The 26,595-nt window shown below is 41.2% G+C and overlaps 1 protein-coding gene across 2 annotated transcripts; it reads right to left on the bottom strand.

Annotated features, from left to right (window-relative positions):
* Window positions 1–4,937: 4,937 nt before the first annotated feature.
* Window positions 4,938–26,344, bottom strand: LOC131235041 (uncharacterized). 2 transcript variants are annotated; one of them, XM_058232132.1, is made up of 3 exons: window positions 26,244–26,344; window positions 25,172–25,935; window positions 4,938–5,916 (listed from the first exon to the last, which is right to left on the bottom strand). In XM_058232132.1, exons 2-3 carry the CDS (start codon window positions 25,918–25,920, stop codon window positions 5,271–5,273), a joined length of 1,395 nt encoding a protein of 464 aa, XP_058088115.1. In that variant the 5' UTR covers window positions 25,921–25,935; window positions 26,244–26,344; the 3' UTR covers window positions 4,938–5,270. The 2 variants fall into 2 exon arrangements, with proteins under 2 accessions (XP_058088115.1, XP_058088114.1); XM_058232131.1 differs by having other exon boundaries at window positions 25,172–26,092; window positions 26,244–26,333.
* Between the last annotated feature and the right edge of the window lie 251 nt (window positions 26,345–26,595).

The raw sequence follows: 26,595 nt of genomic DNA, 5'->3' as shown, positions 1-26,595 counted from the left end.
TGAAAATCGGTCCAAGGGTTTCATGGGGGTGCTACATCACGTGGAGCATCCAGATTTTAGGCCCATGACATGTGTGCAAATGTGTGCATGTGCACAAGTGAGCATGTGTGTGTATATATGCCAATGTGATCCACCTATGTAAGATCTGAGCATTCATGGAGTCGTCTGCGTTGGACCTTCCACTGGATGATCGGTATGGTCAGCTATATATAAGATCCTAATGTAAATGCACGATATCGAAGGAAAAAAAAAATCCCATTGATCACAGGTCATGTGGTTCATAAAAAATTGAGTTAAGAGGAGCTTCAGGTTGATCACAGGTCATGTGGTCCATACAAAATTGAGTTAAGAGGAGCTTCAGGTTATGTGGTCCATGGAAAATAGAGTTAAAAAGAGCAGTGGCCTACCACCTTAATGTGTCCCTATTTTTGAAAATGCCATGCACATGCTATTGGAATACATCTATGTGAGATCTAAGCTGGCATAGAATGGCCTAATGGTAAACGTTCCTTATGCTAATAATCTGATGGGATCAAATCTATCAGATAGCAACATATGTTGAAAGGTACGGACGATTTTAGGCTTATTTGGAAGCAAGCAAAGTTATGTCTCAATCAAGTTGTCTAGGTGAAGCTGTCAGGGACTAAGCTGATGTGGACTAACTTTGACTAATAACATTAATCAAGCACCCAAGATAATTGATGATCATCAGCACGTGGTGCACGTTTCGCACTTTTAACTTGGGACATGTGATACATGCAGTGTTTGGAGATGTGCAATGGTATATATATGTAGAAAATGTTGAGAACTTAACAATATATGGTGGACATATAATCCATGTGGCACAAGTACAACTTGGAACATGTGGCACGTGAAGGGCACTTAAAGCTTTAATGTGGCAAGCTTATGATGCTTACAGAGGGGTGACGAAATTTGTGTCACATCGGTACCTGTGACATATTGATGTAGGATGTGGATCAAGAGTGTGTGGAGCTGGAGAGTGGATTTTTTTGGGGATGGAAGATCAATTCTCTTTTCCACTGGTTGCTTCGCTCGAGAGCTATTGTTTGAGGGTAAAAGGGTGTTATATTTGACCAGAGTTGCCATTAACCAATAACGATAATCTTACGGTCAGTTAGACCATGTAGGATTCCTTCTCACACGTGGCTACTCCACCTGCTCTTATATCATTATCCACGTCTCGGTATCAACCCATTCCTGATCTCTATCTATTTGAACGTCCATAACCAACTTTTTGGCTTCCTTATGCTCATCATTACGGAACAAGGATTCTTCATCGAAATTGATGTCATGACTAAGGATGATTTTCCATGTGACTTGGTCATATAACATGTACCCCTTCACATTGTTACCATAGCTGACAAAGATGTATTTTTTACCCCTTTTGGTCTAGCTTATCGTTCTCAACTGATGGTACATAAGAGTAAGTATCGCAACCAAATACACGCGGTCCCGAATAGTCTACTCGCTGACCACTCCAAACTTCTTCTGGAATTTTGCATTCAGTAACGATAGAAGGGGATCGATTCACCAAGTAACAACCATGTTAATGGCCTCAGTTTACAATTCGTTGCCCAACCTAGCATTATTGATCATGCATCGGGACCTCTCTAAGAGAGTCTGATTCATCCGCTCGGCAACACTGTTATGCTCTAGTGTATGGCGCAATGTGTTGTGCCTCACGATCCCTTTGTCCTTACGATACCGATTGAATTCCCTATAAGCGAATTCTCCACCGTTATTTGTCCTCAACACTTTCACCTTGGCTATTTTTCAACCATCGCCTTCCACTACTTGAAGTTGATGAAAACACCAAACTGTCAAAAAAATCATTACCCTTACACAAGCAAGTCCCCAATCCATTTCCTTACGCACGGATTAGGTGTTACCCGGGTAACAGCTTAATACGTATTACCCTAACTGTGTGGGGCTCACCCATATATATATATATATATATATATATATATATATTATCCATGCCGTCAATCTGTTTTTCCATCTCATTTTAAATGTGATCCTGAATCATGAGAAGATCAAAATCTCGAGTAAACCATATCAATAAAAATAGTGATGAATAACCATTAAAAACTTTGTACCTGCCACAAAAGATTTTGGATCAATCTAATCTTTCTATTTTCCATTCATCCATGTCTTCTCGACATTATTAATAGATTGGATTGCAAATAAACATTGCAAAAACCTTACGATGGGCCCTTTAGAAGTTTTAACGGTGAGGCACTCAATCACCGCTATTTCCTGTGGTGTTTACATTTGAGATTTGGATATGTATAATTTTTTATACCCCAGCCTAGAATGAGCTGGAAAAACGGATGGATAGCGTAGATATACGACACATCATCAAGGTGGGCCCTACCGTAGGGGTAACACCTACTAAGCTGTTACCTAGGAAACACCTAATTAGCTCCCCATCCATGGAGGTGATTGCTTTTTAGCTAGCTTATTATCTCTAGTGGTTTGTCATCTATAAAAGGGAAATGCATGAATAGAGATGATGATATAGGCTGATTTTGGCCCACGATTCATGGACCAACCCATTAAGCCCAAGCCCAATAGTTGACCCACCAATAAGGAGGCCAAAGGTTCCTTTTTAGGTAGCTAGCTTATTTAGGTAATTACCTAGAAAAAATCAATCAGCTAACTAAAAATAATTCATTAGTCAAAATTTTAGTATGTTTTATCTATTTTTCATATTTGTAACAAGTCATTGGTTATCAATTTCATTATGTGTTTTTCTTATATGTACATTTTAAAAGCTTATATAAGGTTTGGGATAAGTAGTATCAAGGCACATTTGAATTGAATCAAATTTCTAAAGTTATTCTCTTATATTTGTTTGAGCTCTCATGCTTAAATTGAAGGTGACTATACTTGAGCATATTCTTCCTTTCAACCGGTTGCACCAGTTTATTATCAAAGAACTTTTCACTAAAGAAAACTAGTGGATGACCCTCCTAAGTGAGAACTCCAATGCCAATGTCGAAAGCATCGCAGCTCACCTCAAATACCTTAAAGTCTAGAAAGTGCAAGACTAGAGCTTTGGTCATCTTATATTTGATCTTATCAAACGTTCGTGTTGCTGCTCTCGTCCATCGAAACTCCATTTGTTTCATACAATCAATGATCGAAGCCATAATGTTGTTGAAGTTCCGCACAAAACATGTCAAATGTAATGAGGCCATGAAAACGAAGAACTTCAGAGATAATAGTAGGTGTTGGCCAATCAATAATGGCTTTCACTTTAGCGAAGTGTACCTCTACACCTTGCTACAAGATAATGTATCGTAAGAAAACCAATGGTGTACTCATGAAGGTATACTTTTTAAAGTTAATGTAAAAGCACTTGTGATGAAGGATTTTGATTATAAAGCTTAAATGATTGAGATGCTCCTTTCTTAACTTACTATAAATAATAATGTCGTCAAAATAGACAATAACAAACTTACCAATAAAATGGTAGGGTCGTAGTACTAGGCACGTTTCTGAGACCGAATGGCATAACCAGCCACTCGTAGAAGCCGTCATTTTTTCTTAAATGTCGTATTCCATTTGTCGTAAACACAATTTCTTTACTAGAGCTTTCTAGTAAGGTGAGAAAGTGAGACAGAAGTAAATCTTGTATTCTTAGATTTTTATTGTTTTAGTGAATAAAAAAGCTGGACTGTGAAAATTTAAACCATGTAAGTCCTCCCCACTTCTTTCTCTTTGCCATTGGTTTTTGGTTTTTTTTCTTTTTCTTTTTCGTGAATTTGCTTTGCTTGCATCAATTAGGTTGATTGTTGAATCATGTAAGTCCTCTCTGATTCTCTCTCTGGCCTTAGGTTCTTGATTTATTTATTTTTCCTTCTATGTGATTTTGCTATGCTTGCATCAATTATATACAGGCATTATTCTGCAACATTACCATAGATATCATATACCACAAAAGTTAGGCTCATTCAAGTAATAGGTGGGCCACAACATTAAGCCAAGCGAACAGCCGAACATCTGACATGAGTGGATCAGCTTTATTTTCAGCTCTAGGTGACCTTTATCATGGGCCAACCTTATGCAAGATTAGGATTTTCCAAAACATGGGCGAGAAACAATGTGCTTAGGCAGCACAAATCGGTCCACTATCACGTGTTGGACACCTTAGCCATGCAAAATGGTCTGCCATACCCTGAAGACGACCTGTCATGAAAATAATGCACATCGAGTCAGCAGGTGGGTCGAACCTATATGATTGTGTTGTCGACCTTCCAATGACTTCTATGGTGCGGCCCACTGTGATGTATATGCCTAACTGTGGGGCCACTGTGATGTATATACCTTACATCCACATCGTCCATTCATTTTGACAGCTCATTTTAGGCCATGACCCAAAAAATGAAGCAGATCCAAACTTTATGTGGACCATACTCCAGAAAAGAGACTTGATTGAATCCCCACCATTAAAAACTTTATGGGGAACACCAGAATGTTAATTTGCCATCCAACCTGTTGATAAGCTCAAAAGGACATGGATGAATAAGCCACACAAATATCAGCTTGATCCAAGTGGATCACGACAAGTTTTTAATTGTCAATTACCACTGTTTCATGCATTTTGGTCCACTTGAGATTTAGATCTGCTTCATTTTTTGGATCATGCCCTAAAATGGGATTTCAAAACAATGGCCCCGGGCGGTCAGGTATCCCACCCACCTCTATCATTCGGTGCATCCCCTCAGACCATTCATCCACTAAGAAATAATTACCAGATGGAAACTTGCTCACCGGGCATACCACATGGGTACCAAAAAAAACAGGGTTAGATTTAAAATAAAAAAAAAAAAACTGGACCAGCTTTACAGATCGAAATGCAGATGGGGCCCACCGATGTGCAGAACCACCTCATCTTGGGCCAGAGCACAAAGTTAAGCCTGAATGATGCTGCCCTAATATCACATGTATGCCACATTATCATACATGGAAAACAAAGTTGTGCAAGTACAGATAATTACCCTCCGCCTTTCGCTTAGCAACAATTAGCAACAACCGATGGAGAGACGAACGATGCAGACTCATCGGAAAACCCCAAAATATCTCACACCATGCATTTCCATGCATCTTCTGCCAACGCAATTCCCACAATCAGTATCAGTCATTGTACAAAGAAATAACAGTGATAAGTATATACCAACCTCTACTGCCTAACCTCCAATCACCCCTGCTTCGTGCAAGCGCCACCATCTGCTTCAAAACCCAAATCATGAATGCATGGCATCGTCTTCCTCTCCCTCCCTCGGCACTTCACTGAACATGTACTGATTCTGATACTCCACCAAGTACTGAGTCGATCTCTTCACGTCGAGGAAGAGCTGATACACCCTGCTAATATCCTCCATCTCCACCACCTTCCCCTTCCGCTTCTGGCAAGCCAATGACGCTGCCGTAATCAGATGAATTGCATACCTCAGAGAGGTCTCAACGCCAATCTTTGTTAGTAGGACTCTTGCATCTTCCGACATCTCCACTTCTTCCTCTTGGCACCTGATGTCGAGGATCTTACGGATCTCTTCCTCGGTGTAGGGTTGTGTTGTGATGATGAGGAGGCGGTCAAGGAAATCGATCGGGATCCCATGCGGGGATTTGTAGTTTGTGCCCCGGATGGTCGTGATCCCACGATTGGTGGCGACAACCAAGATGGGGGCCATGTCATTTTCTAATGCGCGGTTTAAGAACGAGAAGCACTCGATGTCGAGCATGTGCACCTCATCAATGAATAGGACGCCGGGGACAATCTCGGCCTTCCCTTCTTCCCTCCACTCTGCAACCTTCGTGTCAATCTGTTCCCTCACTTCAGCACGGATTTCACCAGTGTCACCAGTGAAGAGCGCTAAAAATCCTTGCGTTCTGAAATTTGAAGCCGAATTAAGAGACGAGGGAGATGTAAAAGATGTTTTCCAAGGAAATGCTTGAGAGTTTTGTTCATGCATTCTCAAAAGGAAAGTTGATTTACACAAAGAACACGCCCCCCCAAACAAAAATAAATAAATGATGAGGAATGCCACTAGATGTGCAGGTTTTGTGGAGTCCCATGTAAGTGCGAATAAATTACATAAATCTGGTGTTTCTGTACAAAAGTCAGTTCTGTGATTAGGTGGACACCATTGGAATGGCCGATAGCCCAAAAGGTAATGTCACCAGACTTTGGTCGACATCTGAGCACTGGCCGGCAAAATGGATGTTAACTCAAAGCTGTGTGCAGAGATACCGATTCACTGGTCAAAACAGATTACAAGATTTGATGGCCAAGATGTCCAATCACTGCACTTCTTGAGCTATGGCCCATCCATTTCGTAGACCAACAGATCAACATCCCCAATCACCACCATACATGTTTGCCACTTGAATCAAGAGGACAACGACCCACAACTTCTATGAAGCATGAGTCACAATAGCATCTCTCAAGAAAGGATGGATCATGGAAGAAAGGGGATCAGAACTTTCACTCATAGAACAATTGAAGTCAACTAATGTCGAATGTGAGAAGACAGCCCCTGCGCAATGCCTCTGAAAGTGTATGTATTTCTCCCTGAGTTTTTTCTGTGTCCAGAAGTAAGCATTTTATAATTTCAGGGGTTGACAATTAAGACCTGCAATCCAGAAATATCAGAACTGGATAAACCAAAAATCAGCTCCTTGGAGCAAGCAGAGGGGCGCACACAGACACACAAGAGGTTATTGTAAACGTGAGGTTATTGGAAAGGAAATAAGAACTTGCAATTTCAATTAAATTTGAGCAGCAAGTCCCACTCTGATAGAGTGGAGAGGGATGATGATGCTAGCTGATTTAAAGCACACTTGACAATTACCAATTCCAGAGGTCAACACAATTCACTATTGCCCGAATACATGTTTGGGGACATTCTCCTACAACAAGGTTTGATCAGCCCACATGAGTGTTCCAATGTGGAAAACAGGTGCAAATATCCAAATCGTCCACCTGGTGGATTTGGACCATTATGGAGCTGATACTTTCTTGCAAGCCTTGGTTGATTTCAAAAGAAAGAAATAACCAGTCTTTTTGCAACAAGGCTGTCTTCTAGGCAGGTGTTCCTAAATGCCAGAAATAGAGCAATTTTCAGGGCTATGGTTGAAAGTTGTTCTCAATTGTAATAGGGATTCCTTTGATGTATCTTGGGGCATTAGTTCCCCTCTTTAGCACAAGATGTTTCGTCTTCTTGTCCACCTTTTTGTTCAGCTTTTGCCTCTTGGCTTTTTAAATAAAATTTAGCCATTCAAAAAAAAAAAGGCTCCACAACAACTTCCACTGCACAAAATAACAATAACTAATAAAAAAAAGTCACATACAACCTTTTGTAATAACCAAGGAAATACAAAATCTGGACATAATGTCACCCCTTTATCTTATCTAAAAGGCTAAAACAGTCTCTAAACAACCCAGTGACAAGTCCTGATAGGGAGAAAGCAAAATAGCCCTGATAGAGAGAAGCAAAACAGTCCTGTGGCAGTCAAACGATAGTCCTAGAGATTCCCACTTCTCATATTCACATAGAGAGGAAGGAGCCCAAAGACCAAAGAAAAATAAGGAACCACTTCTCATATTTTTCCTCCCAAAATTGGGTCTCCAAAAACCAACCAAAGACATTCTGAATATTCAAAGAAAATTCGCTAAAAATCCCAAAATAAGATACAGCAACTCCAATCCCCTTTTTGTAAGTATCGGGACTTGCAGTTCAAATTATTGATGTCAGCATGAGGTTGTGATTACATTGTCAACCTTAAATAGTGGTTGTCACAGCCACCATTACCATTATGGAATACCTTGGTGGGTATAGTGGAAGAGGAAGAAAACTACAGGGTGATCCTCAGAAGAATAGAGGAGAAAAGAAGAGGGTCGGTAATTGTGAAGAAATCTCCTAAAAGACCAAGTGGTTATAGGGAACTGCAGAATTTGAAATGTAGTATAAATTACAATCTCAGGAGAGTAGGGGAGGGTGAGGATGGGTTGGGGTCGGTTGGCTATGATGTTCAAATTATACCCTATAATGGAATTTGAGGGGTCTAGGTGCTGCAGTTCTGAATAGGACAATGAAAGATTTGATCAAGGCAAACAAGATCAATATCCTCATTGTTTAGGAAACAAAGAAAGAAGCTAATGATGCCTCATTGGTGTAAGAGTTGTCAGGCAACAACAATTCTAATTAGGAGTGAATTTAGTCGAATGGTAGCTCAAGGGTATTCTTAGGATGAGGGATGGTCGGATCATGAAGAGGGCGGACTTACTAGTTGGCACTGGTCCGTATCACTCCAGGGGGAGATTTCAATGTCATAAGAATTTGGAAGGAAAAGAATGGAGGACCCAGGGTCAGGAGGAGTATGCAGGGTTATCGGGGACATGCAGGGTTATCGGGGACTGCATGCTCATTGATATGCCCATGCATGGTGCAAAATTTACATGATCTAACAGACAGGATGATCCAGTCATATCTAAGCTCGAAAAATTTTTAGTGTCACCTTCTTTGCAAGATGGCTTTCCCAGAAGCTAACCTTCGGGCTCTTCCACGAAGATGGAATCATGGGAGCCCAAACTGTTCAGATTTGAGAGTATGTAATTGGAGAATCCATTGTGTATGAATGTTATCAAAGAGTGGCAGTCGTGATTCTCAGTGACTAGGAGTCGTGATTCTCAGTGACTAGGAAGGCTGGATAGCAATTTAGTGAGAAGCTGCACTTGTTGGAAGAGCGTCTCAGATCGTGGAACATAGTAGTGTTCAGTGATTTGAGGGAACCATAGCTAAATGGCAGAATGAACTTGAAAGTTAGAGAACGAGGAAGAGGAAGTGAGGGGCTTCCCCTACAAAAAAAGCAGCCAAATGGGGAAGGTTTTTGAGATGCTAAACAATTCACCAAGGAGAGAAGAAATTTATTGGAGGTAGCTCTCAAGGGAAAAATGGGTTAAAGAAGGGGATGGCAACACGGCCTTTTCTCACAGAATCGCTTAATGCAAGAAGGGCTAACTTCACAGCTTCTGTCAAGAAATATGGGGAAATTCTTTCATCAAAGGATGAGGTGTGTGCTTGTTTTGTTTCTAATTTCAAAGAATCTTCCACAGAAGAATTTCCTAATCGTTCTCTGCTGAAAATTATTATTTTCTATGATATTTCCCAAGATCAAGCAGATTATTTAGAAAGGGGCTTTGAGGAGGAAGAAGTTAAAGCCATTGTGTTCCATATGAAAGGGGACTGGGCACCAGGTCCGGACAGGTTCTCAATTTTATTTTATCAGCATTGGGATATTATCAAAAATCTTATGTTGGTGTTTAAATAATTTCATGAAGATGAGATTCTCAACAAACCAATCGCGGCAACATTCATCCCCTTAATCCCCAAGACACTGTGTGGAGTCAGTCTCAGACTCCCATCCCATTAGCTTTATCGGTGGCATCTATTCAGAAGTGATGTCCCAAGGGGATCCCGGTGATGATGTCAGACATTCAATCGGCACTTGTGGTAGGAAGACCAGTAATGGATGGTATGATCATTGCCAATTAATTGGTTGATGAATATTCCGAATGTGGAGGGAAGGGTTTTCTTCAAAATCGATATTAAAAAGGCTTATGACAATGTCAACTGGGCATACTTGTTTGATCTGCTTAGGCATATGGGATTTTGCTCAAGATGGTTTTAGGGTATGTGTGCATGTGTAATGTCTCCTTTGTTTTTGGTGTCGATCAACAGATCCCCACAAAAAATCTTCAGAAGTAGGAGGTGTATTATGCAGGGAGACCCGCTTTCTCCCCTCTTATTCACAATTGTGGGTGAGGGCCTGATGCAGGACATGAAAATTAAATATGATATGCAAGATTTCAGGCTTTAGAACATACTAATTTTGAAACAATCACAAAAATTCCACATCCCACATAAAGTCAAGCATTCAACAAGGGGAATCTACGAGAGTCTAAGCCTACACATGTTTGGACTGAATCAGTTAAAATTATAGACCAAACAATGCTCAAAGGAGAGTAGATTCATCCACACATGCAAAGGATTATTTCTCAATTCAAAGGATTCACGTGTTTCAAATCGGGAAAGCCTATGATTTGCAAAAGTGGAATAGAACTTGGGATTTAGGATTACATAGGGTTAGGGTTAGGGAAATAAGGTGAGAGACGGGTGAAATAAAGGAGAGAGACGAACCCGGGGTGATCCACGCGTGTGGACACTGGCCCGAGCCTGATGCACGGGCGTGGGATCCTGCCCGCGTGTGTGGGGCCCATGAATCTGAAATCAACCAGCTAAGTGCTGGTCGGCTATGGGAGGTCCACCTTCACGCCAAGTTTCACACCGATCAGATGTCTGGTTTGTGCACAGTGCTCCGTCGAAGTTTCAGCCCTCCTATAGGGCCTGATTCTGCAAATCTATTATAAAAGAAGGATCAACTACAAAAGGGGGTGGATTTGATGATGGGATGGCTGTGGGAGATGATGAATATTGAGGGTAGGAGGTGAGGGCAATTTTGCTTCGCACCACAGTAGTTAGCCCTTCGAAGAAAGGAGGGTTTCGCACCCAATTACATTTCCACAACTCAGAGAATTAGAGAAGCAGGAAAACGCAGAATTTTATTCATAATCTTCAATGAGAAAAACACTACAACGGGTTGCCTATTTATAAGAAAACCTTATACCCTAAAAGCCGCGTCATGCATGTACCTATTAGTACTTAGAGATGAAGTAACAAAAATAACAACTAATCAATGCAATCTAAATCGTTCATGATGTTCCTAATAACAATAATAAGCAAAACTCAAAATCCTATATCATCTAAAGTAGCAGGCCACGCTCATGAGATCCAACGCGGGATTCACATGATGATCGGGTCCACTCCAGGGAACCAAAATACAATTCTCTAACTAGGAGGGCCTCCATGGATGTCGTCATCAATCCAGATCGATGGTGAGACCCTCCTCCTCCTTGCGAACGTTTTTTTTTTTTTTTGGGGGGGGGGGGGCGTATGCGCTTCATGTCCTCATCAACTCTCCCCGGCTGCGAAGATTTCGCCACTGGCGAAACAAAACTCTTAAACCACTCCAAAATGTCAGGATCAACTCGTTAAAGCTCCTCCTCAGTGAGTCACGTACTATCTAAAGCTGGGCGTGACTTCCATTTAACCAGGTACTTTTGAAACCGGCCGTCCGATGTTGATACCATCTGATGGTCCAGAATATCCTCTATCTCCTACCTGGGTGTGAGAAGGGTAGGTATGGGAGTTAGAGGCTGGGAAAAGAGTCAGGAATAGGCTATGGATCCGGGGGGGGGAGTGTATGCGCGAGATGTCCTCATCAACTCTCCCCGGCTGCAAAGATTTCTCCACTGGCAAAACAAAACTCATGAACCACTCCAAAATGTCAAGATCAACTCATTGAAGCTCCTTCTCAGTGAGTCACGTACTATCTAAAGCTGGGCGTGACTTCCATTTAACCAAGTACTTTTGAAACCCGCCGTCCGATGTTGATACTATCTGATAGTCCAGAATATCCTCTATCTCCTCCCTGGGTGTGAGAAAGGTAGGTATGGGAGTTAGAGGCTGGGAAGAAGACTCGGGAATAGGTCATGGATCAAGGAAAAGGTATAGGGAATCAGGATGGTTAAGTGAGGGGCTGGACAATGTATCAGCGGTCCACTGAAACGTAACTAGATCCTCCACATTGAATGTAAATTTAATTCCCATAAAAGGGGGAAGATCTACCACATATGCATTGAGACTGTTTCATTTTATAATTTTGAATGGTCCAGCGCTACGCGCTTGTAATTTATGAACGGCTCCCTAAAGGCACCGCTTTGGCCTGATGCGGAACATCACAAAGTCCCCTACATTTGAGTCGTTTATGTTGGTCTACAGAAATTTTGTAGTGTTCATTACTAGTATTGATCTTTTGCCTAATTTCTTGATGCAATGAATGAACATGATTTGCAAAGGACTCTACACACTCTGATGGCCTATGGGACAGGGACATAGAGACGAGATCAATAGACTTCCTAGGTTTATATGTCCCAAACTGAATAGGAATAACATCACACCAAAATGTATCTTTATATGATCCAAACTGAATAAGAACAAAACAACAATGCGAGACAAGAATGAAAGTTTCATCAACCCAAGACACTCTATAGGGTTGGGAAGAGGGCTTCAAGCTTCAAGCCCAGACGGCTCACAGTGCCAGTTGATGCCACATTGGCACAACTATCGCTATTAATGATTATCTTGCAGCTCTTATCACCACATTTTGTACAAGTATCGAAGATCGTGTTGCAGCGTCAATCGTCGGTATTCCTTGCTTGTGCAAAGGTGCAACACACAACTGCAAGGGTCGCGGACTCTTGCGCTCCCTCTTCCTCATCACTACGGGTTTCTGCTGGCTCATATTCTTCCTCATCACCATCACTTTCTGGGGGCACTACTTCCACTTGCCCCTCAATAAGGAACACCTTGGTGCCCTCTTTCGTGCCACACTAGTAGGCAAAGTGACCAAACCCCTGACATTTAAAACGCCCAATCGCATCGCTTCTGCGCGAGCTATATCCGACAACTTCTTTACCCTAATCATCATTGGGCCTAAACTGAGAACTATAGAAGGCTTATACTGATATCCAGTGCTACGTTTATCCCCAGAAGGGTTGACCTTAGCGCCAGAATCACGAGACTCAAACTGTCTTCCCACAGATGCTTTGAGGTATTGTTCGATCTCCAACACTACTTGATACATCTATTTAAGAGTGTCTATGTCCTTGACGAGCAATTCTCTCCTAATATCAGAACGGAGGCCCGTCTTAAATCGAGCAAGAGTGAGTACGGGATCCTCGTCAACTTCACATCGGGACAAGTACTCTTCGAACTTCTCAATGTATTCAGTCACACTCATAAAACCTTATCGAAGAGACTGTCATTCTTCAACCAACCTCAAGTGATAAAAGAAAGGGAGGTACTTTTCCTCAAGAGTTTCTTTCATTTCTCCCCAATAAACTATTTTGGGCTCCCTCGACCTTTCTTTCTTTCACTCCACAGTAGCTCAAAACCTCTTTGCTTAGCCCACAAGCTTCATCTTGACAAATCGAACTCGATGAGCATCCGACATATCATACCACTCAAAATAGTAGTCCATATCCACCAACCAATCTAGAAAAGCTTTAGGGTTCAAGTGGCCATCAAACGTAGGGGCCTCTACTTTAACTCCCTTGAGGAGTTGCGCTTCTGGGTCATAATGATCATGATGCCCCTCGCGATGTGGGTGCACGAGTGCTCGCCCATGACCATTCATTTGGCCACCCTCATTCCTTTGTCGGTCCTCCTGACCACCTGCCTGAGATTAGGCATCTTCCCCCATAGCGAGGTTTGCCCGGTCGGAGGTCTCTAGTTGGGTAACGCGCACGTTGATCTGATCCAAGCGTTGGTCAATAAGTTGTTCCAAGCGCTTACCCAAAGACTCAAACTACCGGGTTAGGTCGTTCACGGACTCTTGCAATTGCTCCATGTTTAGTGTAGGGTGCAAACCAAAACCACGACAAGTACGTGTGGGCATACAACCACTCACTCAAAGATCCTCTAATGCAACTATACGTGTCTAAATGAGACTAAATGATCCTATATGACTCTATATGAGGGAAACTACACAACGCTACTAAAATTCCAGCAACATAACTGCCCAAATAATTTGTTAACAGAAAATTCAGCCATGAAAATTGAGAATTTTCTGACAACAGAAAAATTCAGCAGTCCATGTTGTGAATGATGGGTCCTAAACAGCCCTATATGATGAGATTTGATGCAAAATAAACATGAGCAGACTAAACCCTAAACATGCAATGCAATCCCCTATGAACAACCTAAGCTCTGATACCAAATTTGATGCAGGACATGAAAATTAAATATGATATGCAAGATTTCAAACTTTAAATCATACTAATTTTGAAACAATCACAAAAATTCAACATCCCACATAAAGTCAAGCATTCAACAAGGGGAATCTACGAGGGTTCAAGCTTACATATGTTAGGACTGAATCAGTTAAAATTATAAACCAAACAATGCTCAAAGGAAAGTAGATTCATCCACACATGCAAAGGATTATTTCTCAACCCAAGGGATTCACATGTTTCAAATCGGAAAGGCCTAGGATTTGCAAAAGTAGAATAGAACTTGGGATTTAGGATTACATAGGGTTAGGGTTAGGGAAATAAGGTGAGAGAAGGGTGAAATAGAGGAGAGAGATGAACCCAAGGTGATCCACGCGTGTGGACAATGGCCCGGGCATGACGCACGTGTGTGGGATCTTGCCCGCACGTGTGTGGGGCTCATGAATCTGAAATCAGCCAGCTAAGTGTTGGTCGGCCAGGGGAGGTCCACCTTCATGCCGATCGGATGTCTGGTTTGTGCACGATGCTCCGCCGAAGTTTCAGCCCTCCTACAGGGCCTGATTATGCAAATATGTTGTAGAAGAAGGATCGGCTGCAAAAGGGGGTGGATTTGATGATGGGATGGCTGTGGGAGATGATTAATATTGAGGGTAGGAGGTGGGGGGCGATTTGGGATGGGTGTGGCTTCGCACCACAGTAGTTAGCCCTTCGAAGAATGGAGGGTTTCGCACCCAATTACATTTCCACAGCTCAGAGAATTAGAGAGGCAGGAAAACGCAGAATTTTATTCATAATCTTCAATGAGAAAAACCCTACAAGGGATTGCTTATTTATAAGAAGACCCTATACCCCAAAAGTCGCGCCATGTGCGCACCTATTACTTAAAGACGAAGCAACAAAAATAACAACTAATCAATGCAATATAAATCGTTCATGATGTTCCTAATAACAATAATAAGCAACACTCAAAATCCTAGATCATCTAGAGTAGTGGGCCACAATCATGAGATCCAATGGTGGGATCCACATGATGATCGGGTCCACTCCAAGGAACCAAAATACAGTCCTCTAACTAGGAGGCCCTCCACGGATGTCGTCATCGATCCAGATCGATGGTGGGGCCCTCCTCCTTGCATACGTGCATGGGGGGGCATGCGTGTGCGCAAGATGTCCCCATCAGGGCCCGTCATAGGTCCTGTACAAGGCTGTGGATGCAGGTCTCATCAATGGAATGAGGCCGGGTAGTGGTATCCTTAAGGTGACACATGTTCAATATGCAAATGACATGATGCTTTTAGGAGATGGCTCGTTACAAGAAGGATGTTTTCAGATATGTTGACATGTTTTGTGGTCTCTAACTTTAGGGTTAATATGGCTAAAAGCTCTCTAGTAGGAATCAATCTGAGTCTAGAAAATGTTACAGGCATTGCAAGAAACATCAGGTGCTAGGAGGAGGGAGAGAGGATGAAACATTTAGGCATCCCTATTGTATTCAGTGGCAGGAGGGTAACGGAATGGTGAAAAGTGGTGGAGAGTTCAAAAAAAGCTTGGAGTTGGAAAGGGTTGACGCTTTGATTCAAGAGTAGGACCACACTCATGAAAGCAATTCTTGCAAGCATTCCTATAAAGTGTTCGAAGTATCGCTACAAATTTCGTTGGTCAGGGATACGGAAACAATATCGCTATCGCCGATAATATCGCTGATAACCAAAAATGCAGGGAACATGAGGAAAACGATGGAATTTTCAGCGAAACTTCAGGAGATGTTAAAATGTACATATTTGCATATTTAGAAATTTTTTTTAAAAAAAAATGCAAAAAGAATGCATACATATCAAGTTTCCATTTAATGGGCCCTTAAAAGCATGAGCTGTTGTAAGAAATCGGTCCAACCATCCCATCCGGCCTATTTAACTATCCAACCTTCCATCTAAACATCCATCAATATTGAAAAATATCAACAACACATGATATTTCACCAAAAAATCATCAACAATTGGAAAAGAAACAAAAGATTGCAGTCTCAACGTCGCGCATGTTGCGATATCGATAATATCTAGATATTATCAATGACAAATTGAACACTACATACAACCATGTGCCCATGAAAAAAAAAAATGAAATAATTTTTCTTCTAATAAACAAAATTTTGATGATATCAATATGTGGCAATATTATTGAAATTTCATTGATACACTTATGATACAAGCATTACCTAAATTTTACATAGTCGAAAATATTGGCGATATTGATGCATTGGCAATACAAACGACATTTAGAATTTACACTGTTGAAAATATTGGCGATTACATTAGCGATATTGATACGTTGGCTATACTTAGTGATTCATTGCTAATACCTGGAATTTCTGATACTACCAACGTTATCGGTATCGCTACCAGTGTTATTGGTATCGCTGACCTGGAGATAAAGATAATATCGGAGATAATTCAAACATTGTTCCTATCTATATGTTGTCTATGTTTAGATGCTCAATCAAGATTATGGTCAAACTACAATCTTCCCAAAAAAGGTTCTTATGTAATGATGATGAATATCATCATCAATATCAATAGGTCTCCTGGAAGGAAGTCTATGAGCCATTGGATCTCAAGGGGTCTACATATCAGAGATATTACGGCATCATACATGGCGATGTTGGGAAAATGGTGGTGGCGAATAGGTATGGGGGATTCTTCTCTATTAGAGAAGGTGCTTCCTGCCAAGTATGGTGTCGCAAAAAATGGTTGGGATATCCATTGTGCATCTAAAAGGAGCACTAGTACAGGAGGGAGTGTCATGGGTCCAGCTGATTTTCTTCTACTATATGCACTTCACAGTGGGTAACAGCAGGAAGATTAGATTTTGGAAGGACTAGTAGTGTGGAGAGTCCTCGCTTAGCAACTTTGGAAGAGTTGTATGCAATCGATATTAATAAGGATACTAAAGTAAAAGATTACTTCTAAAGGATTAATGTTAGAGCCGTATGGAGGCCAATGTTCCACCAAAATCTTAGAGAGGAGTTTGTCGCCTTGATCGGGATAATGAGGATGTTAGAGCTGGTTTATATTCCTCTCCACAGCATTGATAGGAGGATATGGATGAAGGAAACAAATGAGGTTTTTCCTATCAGGTCTATTGCTCAATTTTGATGGTCGATCCTTGCTCCTCCGGTCTTAAAAATATTTGGAATGTTTTCCCCCTGAAAGTCAAGGCGTTTGTTTAGGTGGCTTGTATGGGGGAAAATTGTCACAATTGAAAACTTGGAAAGAGCGGCATTGAGATGGTGAATCATTGTGTGATGTGTTCCAAAAATAACGAGATGGTTAATCATTTGCTACTTACTAGTTACTTGTCCTCTTGCTTGAGAAATATGGTTGATGGTATTGAAAAAGAATAGCATGAGTTGGGTGATGCAACTCGGTTAGGGCTAGTTTGGAACATCGAATTAGGTGGGATTAGGTGGTATCATGGTGTGCCCATTGTTGTGATGTGCGATCATGACAGATACGATCATGGCATATGCAATCTGGCACAAATGCGATCACATATGTTGCATATGCGAAAATATGCGATCGCATATTGGCCATGGCGCATTGAATTTTTATTTTTATTTTTTTGCAATATATATATATTGAGGACACAGGGTGTCCCCACCTCTTTTTTGAAGTGTGGATACACGCAATCACCCACAACCACGTGTATCGAGTAAAGCCAAGGAGGGGAATCAAACCCTCACCTATAGACAAAAAATATAACATTTTGTCTATAAAAAGGCTTCCAAATCTCCTCCATTTGCAATATTCTCACTCCAAAACTCTCTTACTCTATTTTTCTCTTACATTTCTTAATTACAAGTGGTCTTAATCTCCCTCTCTTGTATTTCCTACTTCCAAGTGATCTTAATCTATCTCTCTCTCTCTTACACTCCCTCTCTCTTGGAAGTTGGAAGATCAAGATTCAAGCACTTTTAAGTTTCAAAGAAGATAGCTTGTTGATTTTCTACCATAATAAATAAATAGCTTGTTGATTTTGTTGTTACTTCTTGTTTACTATATTGTTAAATGTGGACAACTTGATGTTTAATTCATTGTTTAATTGATTTTATCTCTTTCAAATGTATTTTAAACATGTAAAATTAGTTATCTATTAACTTAGAAAAGTTCTCCTCGATTTCTTATATTTTTTTACAATTTTTTGAATTTTATATATATATATATATATATATATATATAAATTAAATATGCGATCGCATATGCGATTGCGCGATAGGCATATGCGATCGCGCATGATCGCATATGCGATTCGACAACATTGGGTGTGCCGTAAAGGTCATTACGGTTAAAGGTAATATTGGCAACCATTACACATTATGGGTTCGTAAAGGCCGTAACTGCTGATACGGAAAAAATGACCCGTAAAGGCCGTTACCACCCCCATATCGGCCCATTACGCATCCTGTAAAGGCCGTAATGGTCCATTACAAGGCCAATATAGGTACTTCGGGTTCTTTTTCAATCATTTATAAAAAAAAATTTAAAAATAAATAAATAAATAAAAGACCGTAGTGGCCATTACGGGGGCCGTAACAACAATTACAATCCAAATCGTAAAGGTAATGGTGGTGGCCGTTATAGTCACCGTTGTCATTACAGAATACTTTGGGTGTTATGGAATTACATTTGGTCCAATGTGAATTCTATCTGGCGTTTGGAAAAGATGAAAATGATTGGATTAATCCAGGTATGATATCATCCAATCCCAACAGGAGATAGGGCAGGATTTCTGATGGATTTTGAAATCCACTACATATGGGGGACCCACATTTGTGCATTTTTTTAATCCACATTGTCCATCTATATGTGCCCTCTACACGTGACAATCGAGTTGCATATGCATATAGGTGACCTGCATCAGTTATGAAATCTGGTCCATTGATTACAATTCCATGGTCTAACAAACACAAGTTTCACTTAATACAGTGGTTTTCCCTAAGGGCCTATTTGGTCCGTGGGATTAAATGGTATGGAATTGTATTAGATGGGATTAACACCATTATTGAACCATGATTGCATATCTGAAAATACCGTGGTATTTTGGCTATCCAATCCCCATGTTTGGAATAAAATTCTTGCTAAGGGAAAAACATTAGATTCAGCAAAACCCCGTTTGGTGGGAATTGTAATCAACGAACCAAATTCACAACGGATGCCAGTCACTTGTACACGTCTGTAACTAGAATGTCACGTGCAAAGGGCGTATATGGATGGACGGCACGGATAAAAGACATGCACCAATGTGGGGCCCACATGTGTAGTGGATTTCAAAATCTCCCAGAAATCCCGCATGGGACCAAATGCAATTCCATCCCACCTAATCCCAACCCTTCCCGTCCTCCCCAAATGTCGGGTGGAATTTGCACAGGACCAAATGCAATTCCATCACACCTAATCCCATCTAAGCCCACATACCAAACATGCCCTAAAGGAAGAATTTGATCCCAAACGTGGATTGGACATCCAAAATACAATGGTATTTCCAGACATATAATCATTGTGCAATAATGGTGTTAACTCCATCTAACGCAATTCAATACCATTTAATCTCAGGTTCCAAACAGGCCCTTATGGATGCAGTCGTAGGATAGTATGGGCAATGTGTGGGGATCTGCGGGTAAATCTTTCTGGAAAATTACAGCTTTTGCAATTATTTAGGGAATCTGGCTGGAGAGACATAGTAGGGTCTTTAGGGGGAAACAATTGAAGATTTAGGAGGTAGTGGACAAGATTAGCAGCATTTTGGTTAATCGTAGCAGAGCTATCACGTATCTTAAGTCTATAACCTGTCTCTTGTTCACATGAGATTGGTGCAAAGTGCTCCCAGAAAAAAAAAAAAAAATTCTCAGGAGAGTTGGGTTCCCCCTCCCCACCCCCCGGGCAATGCAAAGCAATTTTTTATGGCTGCTCATTTGGCAACCCAGGTTTCTCGGGGGTAGGCAGTTGCAATACCACAAAAGAAAAATCTTAATAGAATTTTCTAGGCCTGTTGGGTTCCAAAGTTCTAACTTTGCGCGAGCTACTGCTATTCTCCAAGTGGCTAAGTTGGTGGTGTCCAGTGGGTTTGTTGCCCGCAATTATTGAAGGTGATTCCAAAATTGTTATTCAGTGTGTGTTTTCTGGTTGATGTGCATATGGAGAGAGTTGGATCTTATCCTGGAGGTCCTGGACTTATGTAGAGGCCACCCTAATTCATTTCAGCACATTGGGAGAAGCGAATAACATTGTTGATGCCCATGTGAAGAATTTCAGTTAGGGATTTCGGAAGAGTGTAATTAGGGAGGGATTATCTGCTTTGGGCTGTTTTGGGCCATTTAGGGCTCCAGCAGCTATTGGTGGTGCTTGTTATAATATTATTACATTTCTATTTTCTTTCGTTTTGAAGCAACATAAAAACTAAATGTGTGCCCCTGGTCACTAATAAGAGTTGGTGTAGGGTTGTCCAAACTTGAAACAACTTATATCTTCTACATTCAGGGCATTGTTCATTTCTTGAAATAACCACATGGACAATGACATAAACACCCACCCATTGAGAACACCCATTCAAACAAATGGACTGCTTCAAGCGGTCACATTTTCAAAACATTAATAAAAATAGCCACCCATTCAAACAAATGCACTACCTCATATAGAGTCACCCATTTGTGCAACATTCCAAACAGCCACCCATTCAAAACACATTCAAAAACAAGAAACCCATTCAAAGGTCCAAATGGACTGCCAGAAACAACCATCTATTCAAAACAGAATCCAAGCACTCACCCACTCAACAAACATGGATTGCTAGAAACAACCATCTATTCAAAATGGAATCCAAGAAGTCAGCCACTCAACAAACATGGACTCTTGGAAACCACATGACCCATTCAAAACACGCATAAGAACAGTCACAAAAGGTAGGTTGAGGCTCAAGCATATAGTTAAAATACAAAATTGTTTTCAACCATACAAATTCCCAAAATGGAATGTGATAGCCAGAGCTGTCACATTCAAGCCACAAAACAGAAGCTACTTAACCACATGATCAAATCGAACCCATTCTACCCTTCTTTTTTCTGTCTTTTTTCTTTCTTTTTTGAAGAGTAAACTCATTCTACCCATCTTATCATCAAAAAACAAAAACATCTACATCTTCACACAAATTATATGCCTCCAGAATCGACAATTTCCCAGCTGCCATTAGAATGCCCTTCAAGCTCTCAGTAGTCGGGTGGAACAATAAGAAACAGAAAGTAGAAGATGAAGTGCCACTTACCTAATAGCCTTCCAATGTACTAATTGTTGCACAAGCAAGCTACCAAGTTGAGTGGTGATCCCTCATCTTCGTGAGGGTTTTTGAAGGAAGCAAGGTTTTAAGCAAAAGGGTAAGTTGTACTCACCTTTTTAAGAAGGAAGACGCAGAGACTATAGTTTGATTTTTGCTAGGAATGTAATAAAGCAGTGATTCATGGTCATCACAAGTGGCACTAATTCAAGCTATCTAGACCACCATTTATTAAGAGGTTCTCAACTAACATTGTCATCTATAATGGGAGGAAGATCTTTCCCTTCTCCTCCTCCCCTTCCCCCTCCCCCTTCTCCTACTCAGTCGAGCAGTGGTCCCTCTCATCTTCGTGAGGGTTTGTGAAGGAAGCAACGATGCAGGGAAAAGGGGTAAGTTGCACTCATCTCCACCCCATGCTCTACTATGAACCTTACAACTTCTACCACATGACAGAAGGCTTCGTGCTTAGGCGATGAAACATTAAACAGAAGGATAGAAACCATCTCTTTCAACTACCACATGGCACAAGCTACAACTGCGATGGTGGTTTCTCTATCCATCTAGACGAGGTTGTAGCCCACTAGTGTGACTTCCACGCTCGAATGAGCAAAAAATCAATTGATTCAAGTTCAACCAAGGTATTCCATAACAGTAATGGTGGTAGTGACAGCCCCTGTCGTTATTGTTACGATACGGGCCATTACAGCTTTATATATATATATATATATATATATATATATATATATATATATATATATATATATATATATATATATATTAGCCTCATAACGAATCATTTAGGGGATGTTATAGGCCATTACGAGTCAATTTTTCTGCAATAGTCATTATGGCCATTACGACCCCATAACGTGTAACGGTTACCACCGTTACTATTAGTAACGGTTGTTACAACCATTACATAACCATTTTGGGATATCTTGGAAACAACAAAACTCCATCAAAAGTCAAGTCTCATGCAATTACCATCATCACCCCACTCCTAACTGGTACAATTCTTGGTCTCCATTGCACCCAATTAAACTAACTAAGTCTAATTTCCATCATCTTATTACCTATCAGTGCTACTCCTAAGTTTCCTTGAATGCATTCATTTCTATTACTATCCTTCCTTGTATTTAGTGTTTAAAGTATTGATATCGCTACAAGTTTCGTTGGCTTAGGATATGGAAACAATATCGATATCGTCAGTAATATCGCCGATAACCAAAAATGTGGGGAAACATTGATGGGGAAACATGGGGAAACGGTGGAAATTTTCATTGAAACTTCAGGAGATGCTAAAATACACATATTTGAATATTTATGAATAAAAAATTATAAAAGGAATGCAAATATAATAAGTTTCCATTTAATGGGGGGCTTAAAAGCATGTGTTGTTGTAAGAAATTAGTCTAACTATCCCATCAATCCCATCTATCCATCCAAGCATTCTGCTTTCCATCCAAACATCCATCGGTATTTCAAAATATCGACAACATGTATTTCGTTGAGAAATCATCAACAATTGAAAAGGAGACGAAAGAATGTGGTCTTGACATCGCCCATAAAAATAAATTCAAAATGGATTTTTTTTAATACACAGATTTTTGGTGACATCGATACATTGGCGATATTATTGAAATATCACTGATACATTGGCGATACAAGAGACACCTAGAATATATAAAGTCAAAATATTGGTGATACATTGGAGATATTAATACATTGGCGATACAAGTCACACCTGGAATTTACATAGTCGAAATATTGATGATACATTGGCGATATCGATAGATTGGTGATACATTGCCGCTACCTGGAATTTTTTATATTACTAGTGTTATCGGTATCGCTACCAGTGTTATCGATGTTGTTGAGCTAGAGATAGAGATGATATTGGTAATTTTTCAATAATATCGAGGATAATTCGAACAATGCTTGTTTTACCACTCACATATCTCAACATCCTCATTTTAACAATGCTCATTCTATGAGCACATTATTCCTTAACTACCCAATATTTTGTACTACAAAGCATGGCTGGTCTTATAGCTATCCTCTTACCCATACAATTTTCCCTTCAGTTTGATTAGTACGCAATAATAACTTAAATTGCAGAGGCACATCTCCACTCTTACACTGAACTTGAATTCTATAAGAAACATCCTTCGCAATCTCTCCAATCTCATGAATTACTAAATCAAGATATCGAAAATGCTCATTCTAGGGTACTTTTTTTATGATGATGGCACCAACTACTCGAATCCTTGACTTAGAGGTTAAGAAACCATGTAGAACCAGCTTGGCAAAGGAGAGGAATAGCTCTGGGGTACTTCTTGGTCACCAATCTTAACTAATCCCTTGTTTCTAGTCCTAGAGTAACTAAAATCACATTCTAAATATTTTGATTTAGGACAACTAACTTTAAAACCTGTAGATTCTAAGGCATCCCATGTGGTTCTACTGTACTAGCTTTGCTTTGCACCCTCCTTCATCGCATCAATGAAAGCTATGCCATCTACACACAACACACTCCATGGGATCTCTTATTATTGCCCTGTTAACTCATCCATAATCAATTCAAAAAGATTTTGTCTTAGTGCCAACCCCTATTGTAAGCCTCCAGTAATTGGAAACTCACTTGTCTCTCTCAACAAACGAACTTTAAATGGAGAATTTTACTCCCAAACTCAAAACAATTGAAAGACTCGAAAGGCAATGTCACATTCAACAAAATTGTGGAAACCATGAACCTAAAAATCAGGCCGGCCCAAAACTCAGGTAGCCAAACCTTAGGGGAGAGTTGGGATGGGACACCCACCATTTGTTGAGCGAGAGGCCACCATGGTTTTAAATATTCCATCCAATCAGCTCATCTGATGCAAATCGCCAGGATGAAGGGATAGTCCAAAACTCACATTCTTTTGAAACTTTGTGCCACACCAGGTTTTAGGCATGATTTTGCATCGTTTCCTATGGTGAGACCCACCTGAGATTTGGATTGGTGTGATGTTTTGGGTGAAAGGCCAAACATTAGGTGGCACACCTAAGGGGCAGTGTCAATCTCAGGCACGTAAAGTTGTTTGCCCCATGGAAGCAGTAGGCACGCCCCTGTATTACATGGCCACCCAAGCATGGTCAAACCAGCATTTTCCTAGCTCAAAGTGAGCTCAACAAATTCAATAGAACCCATCAAAACCCAATTCTCATAAAATCATTCCATAATCACAAAGAGAGAGAGAGAGAGAGAGAGAGAGAGAGAGAGAATTGCACTCCTAACACCAAAGCAAACGAAAAACTCATTAGAACAGTGGCATCCAACAAAGCTATGTAGAACCAATCAAAAACCCAACTCTCAGACAACCACTAAGCAAAAAAGAAAGAACGAAAGAAAATGAAATCAAAGTGGGGATTGTCCTCCTAACATAAAATAAAAATTAAAAATTAAAAACAATAGAACCCATCACAACCCAAGTCTCATCACAATTACTGACATAGACTTTAAACTACCACAACCAACAAAAAAAAAAAAAAAAACCATTTTGTATACAAGAATTTTACTCCTGAAATAAACACAAGGAAAGGAGTCAATAAACAAAGTGGCATTCGACAAATTCAATAGTACCAAATGCAACCAGTGAAAACACAACACCCGTGTGTTGTCTATATATGTATGTGTGTGTGTATTTATGTGTGTAAATCCCCAACAATGTCGAACAGTTCCATCCAAAACCGGCCTGTGAATCTAGGGTCCTATAGCTCACAATGTCCTCAGGTATGCCCCAGTACTTGACTTCATTCTTGTCGAAGAGTCACGTCTATATATAAGTGTGTGTGTGTGAATATCAATAAATATGTATGTAAGCATACAACCACCCCCAACCCCAAGCAGAAAACCTTAGTTGTTACCTGCTGTTGATAACATCAATCTCATGCAGTGTAACGCAGTGCACGACCTCCTTCCTCTTCTGCAATTCCCCATCAGGGCACTGCACGAACTTTGTCTGTGGGCCCATAGCATCGTACTCCCTTGACCTAGCAAAGGACCGACCGAGCTTCGTGATCTTCCCTGACGCCTTGTCGATCACCACAACATCCCCGCTCTGGACCTTCTCCTTCCCCAGCGCCTCGATCATCTTGGCACCAAGGTCATAGACAGTCTCCATCTCGGTCGTCTTAAGGGTGAGCTTGCCGGTCTTGGACGCAGCACCGGAGACAGCGGGGCGGTCGATCTGGACCTCAACGACCTCCCCCTCGATGACCTCAGTCTCTTCCTTGATGCGGACGCCAATGGCACGGCGGAAGGCCTGGGTGAGAGCCTCAGTCTTGGAGATTTCGAGGGAGAAGAGCTCGGAGGCGGAGATGGAGGCGAAGGGAGTGTCAGGGCCGAGGGATTTGGCGAGGCCGGTGGCGATGGCGGTCTTGCCGGTGCCGGGCTGGCCAGCGAGGAGAACGGCGCGGCCAGCGATCTTGCCTTGCTGGATCATGTTGAGGATGAGACCGGCAGCCTTGCGAGCGGAGGGCTGACCGACCATGCCCTGGGAGACGGAGCGGGGGTTGAGGGAGGAGTCGAGGCCCAGGCCTCTGATGTGAGAGTGAGCCCCGATACGCTCGATCCGGGTCAGATCCCTGCTTTCGGAAAGCTTCAGCTCCGCCATTGAAGGCTGGATTGACTGATATTGAGAGAGACAGAGAGAGCGAGAGACGAGGGTTTAGGGTTTAAGGGGCCGTTTGGATGCCCGTAACTTGTGTAAAATGTAAGAAAGTTACAGGTGACTTTCTTACAGTTTGTGTTTGGGGGAGAAATGTTACAGGTAACAAAGTCTCAACCTGTAACTTTCTATCAGGTAAGATTGCAAGAAATGTAACAGAGGAATTAGGTGTTTTTCAAGTCACAGGTTACTTTGTTACAGGCAACGGCTGTCCATTTCGAATTTGGGAGAGGGTGGTGGAAACGCGGCTGCATTGAAAGGGCACCTACCTGCTCTGACCCAACGTCTCCTTCTCCCTCTCTCTCTCTCTCTCAACGTCTCCTTCCCTCTCTCTGCTCTGGCAAGGGAAGCCCTGACCCTTAATGTTTTTCTCTTGTATTTTTTGCCTCTCCTCTTTTTCTTTTGCGTTAGTGCGGAACGGGGCTGTTTGGCAGGGGCGGTTTCGGATGCCTAACTGTGGGGCCCACAGTGATGCACTTTCCTTACATCCACACCGTCCATCCGTATTGAAAGCTCATTTTAGGACGTGATCCAAAAAATGAAAGTGATCCAAATCTCAAGTGGGCCACACCACAAGAAACCATCTTAACCATATTCCTACCGCTAAAAACATCGTGGATC

The sequence above is a fragment of the Magnolia sinica genome, chromosome 19, assembly GCF_029962835.1.
Source record: "Magnolia sinica isolate HGM2019 chromosome 19, MsV1, whole genome shotgun sequence".
NCBI lineage: Eukaryota > Viridiplantae > Streptophyta > Magnoliopsida > Magnoliales > Magnoliaceae > Magnolia > Magnolia sinica.
This window is presented reverse-complemented; position numbering and strand designations above follow the sequence as displayed.

What these genes read in the sequence shown, in the direction of transcription:
- LOC131235041 (XM_058232132.1), bottom strand. Translation starts at nt 25,920, where the DNA reads ATGGCGGAGCTGAAGCTTTCCGAAAGCAGGGATCTGACCCGGATCGAG. An exon ending in ATTGATGTTATCAACAGCAG is followed by an intron (nt 5,917 to 25,171) that starts GTAACAACTAAG and finishes TTCAAATTTCAG; the next exon opens with AACGCAAGGATTTTTAGCGC.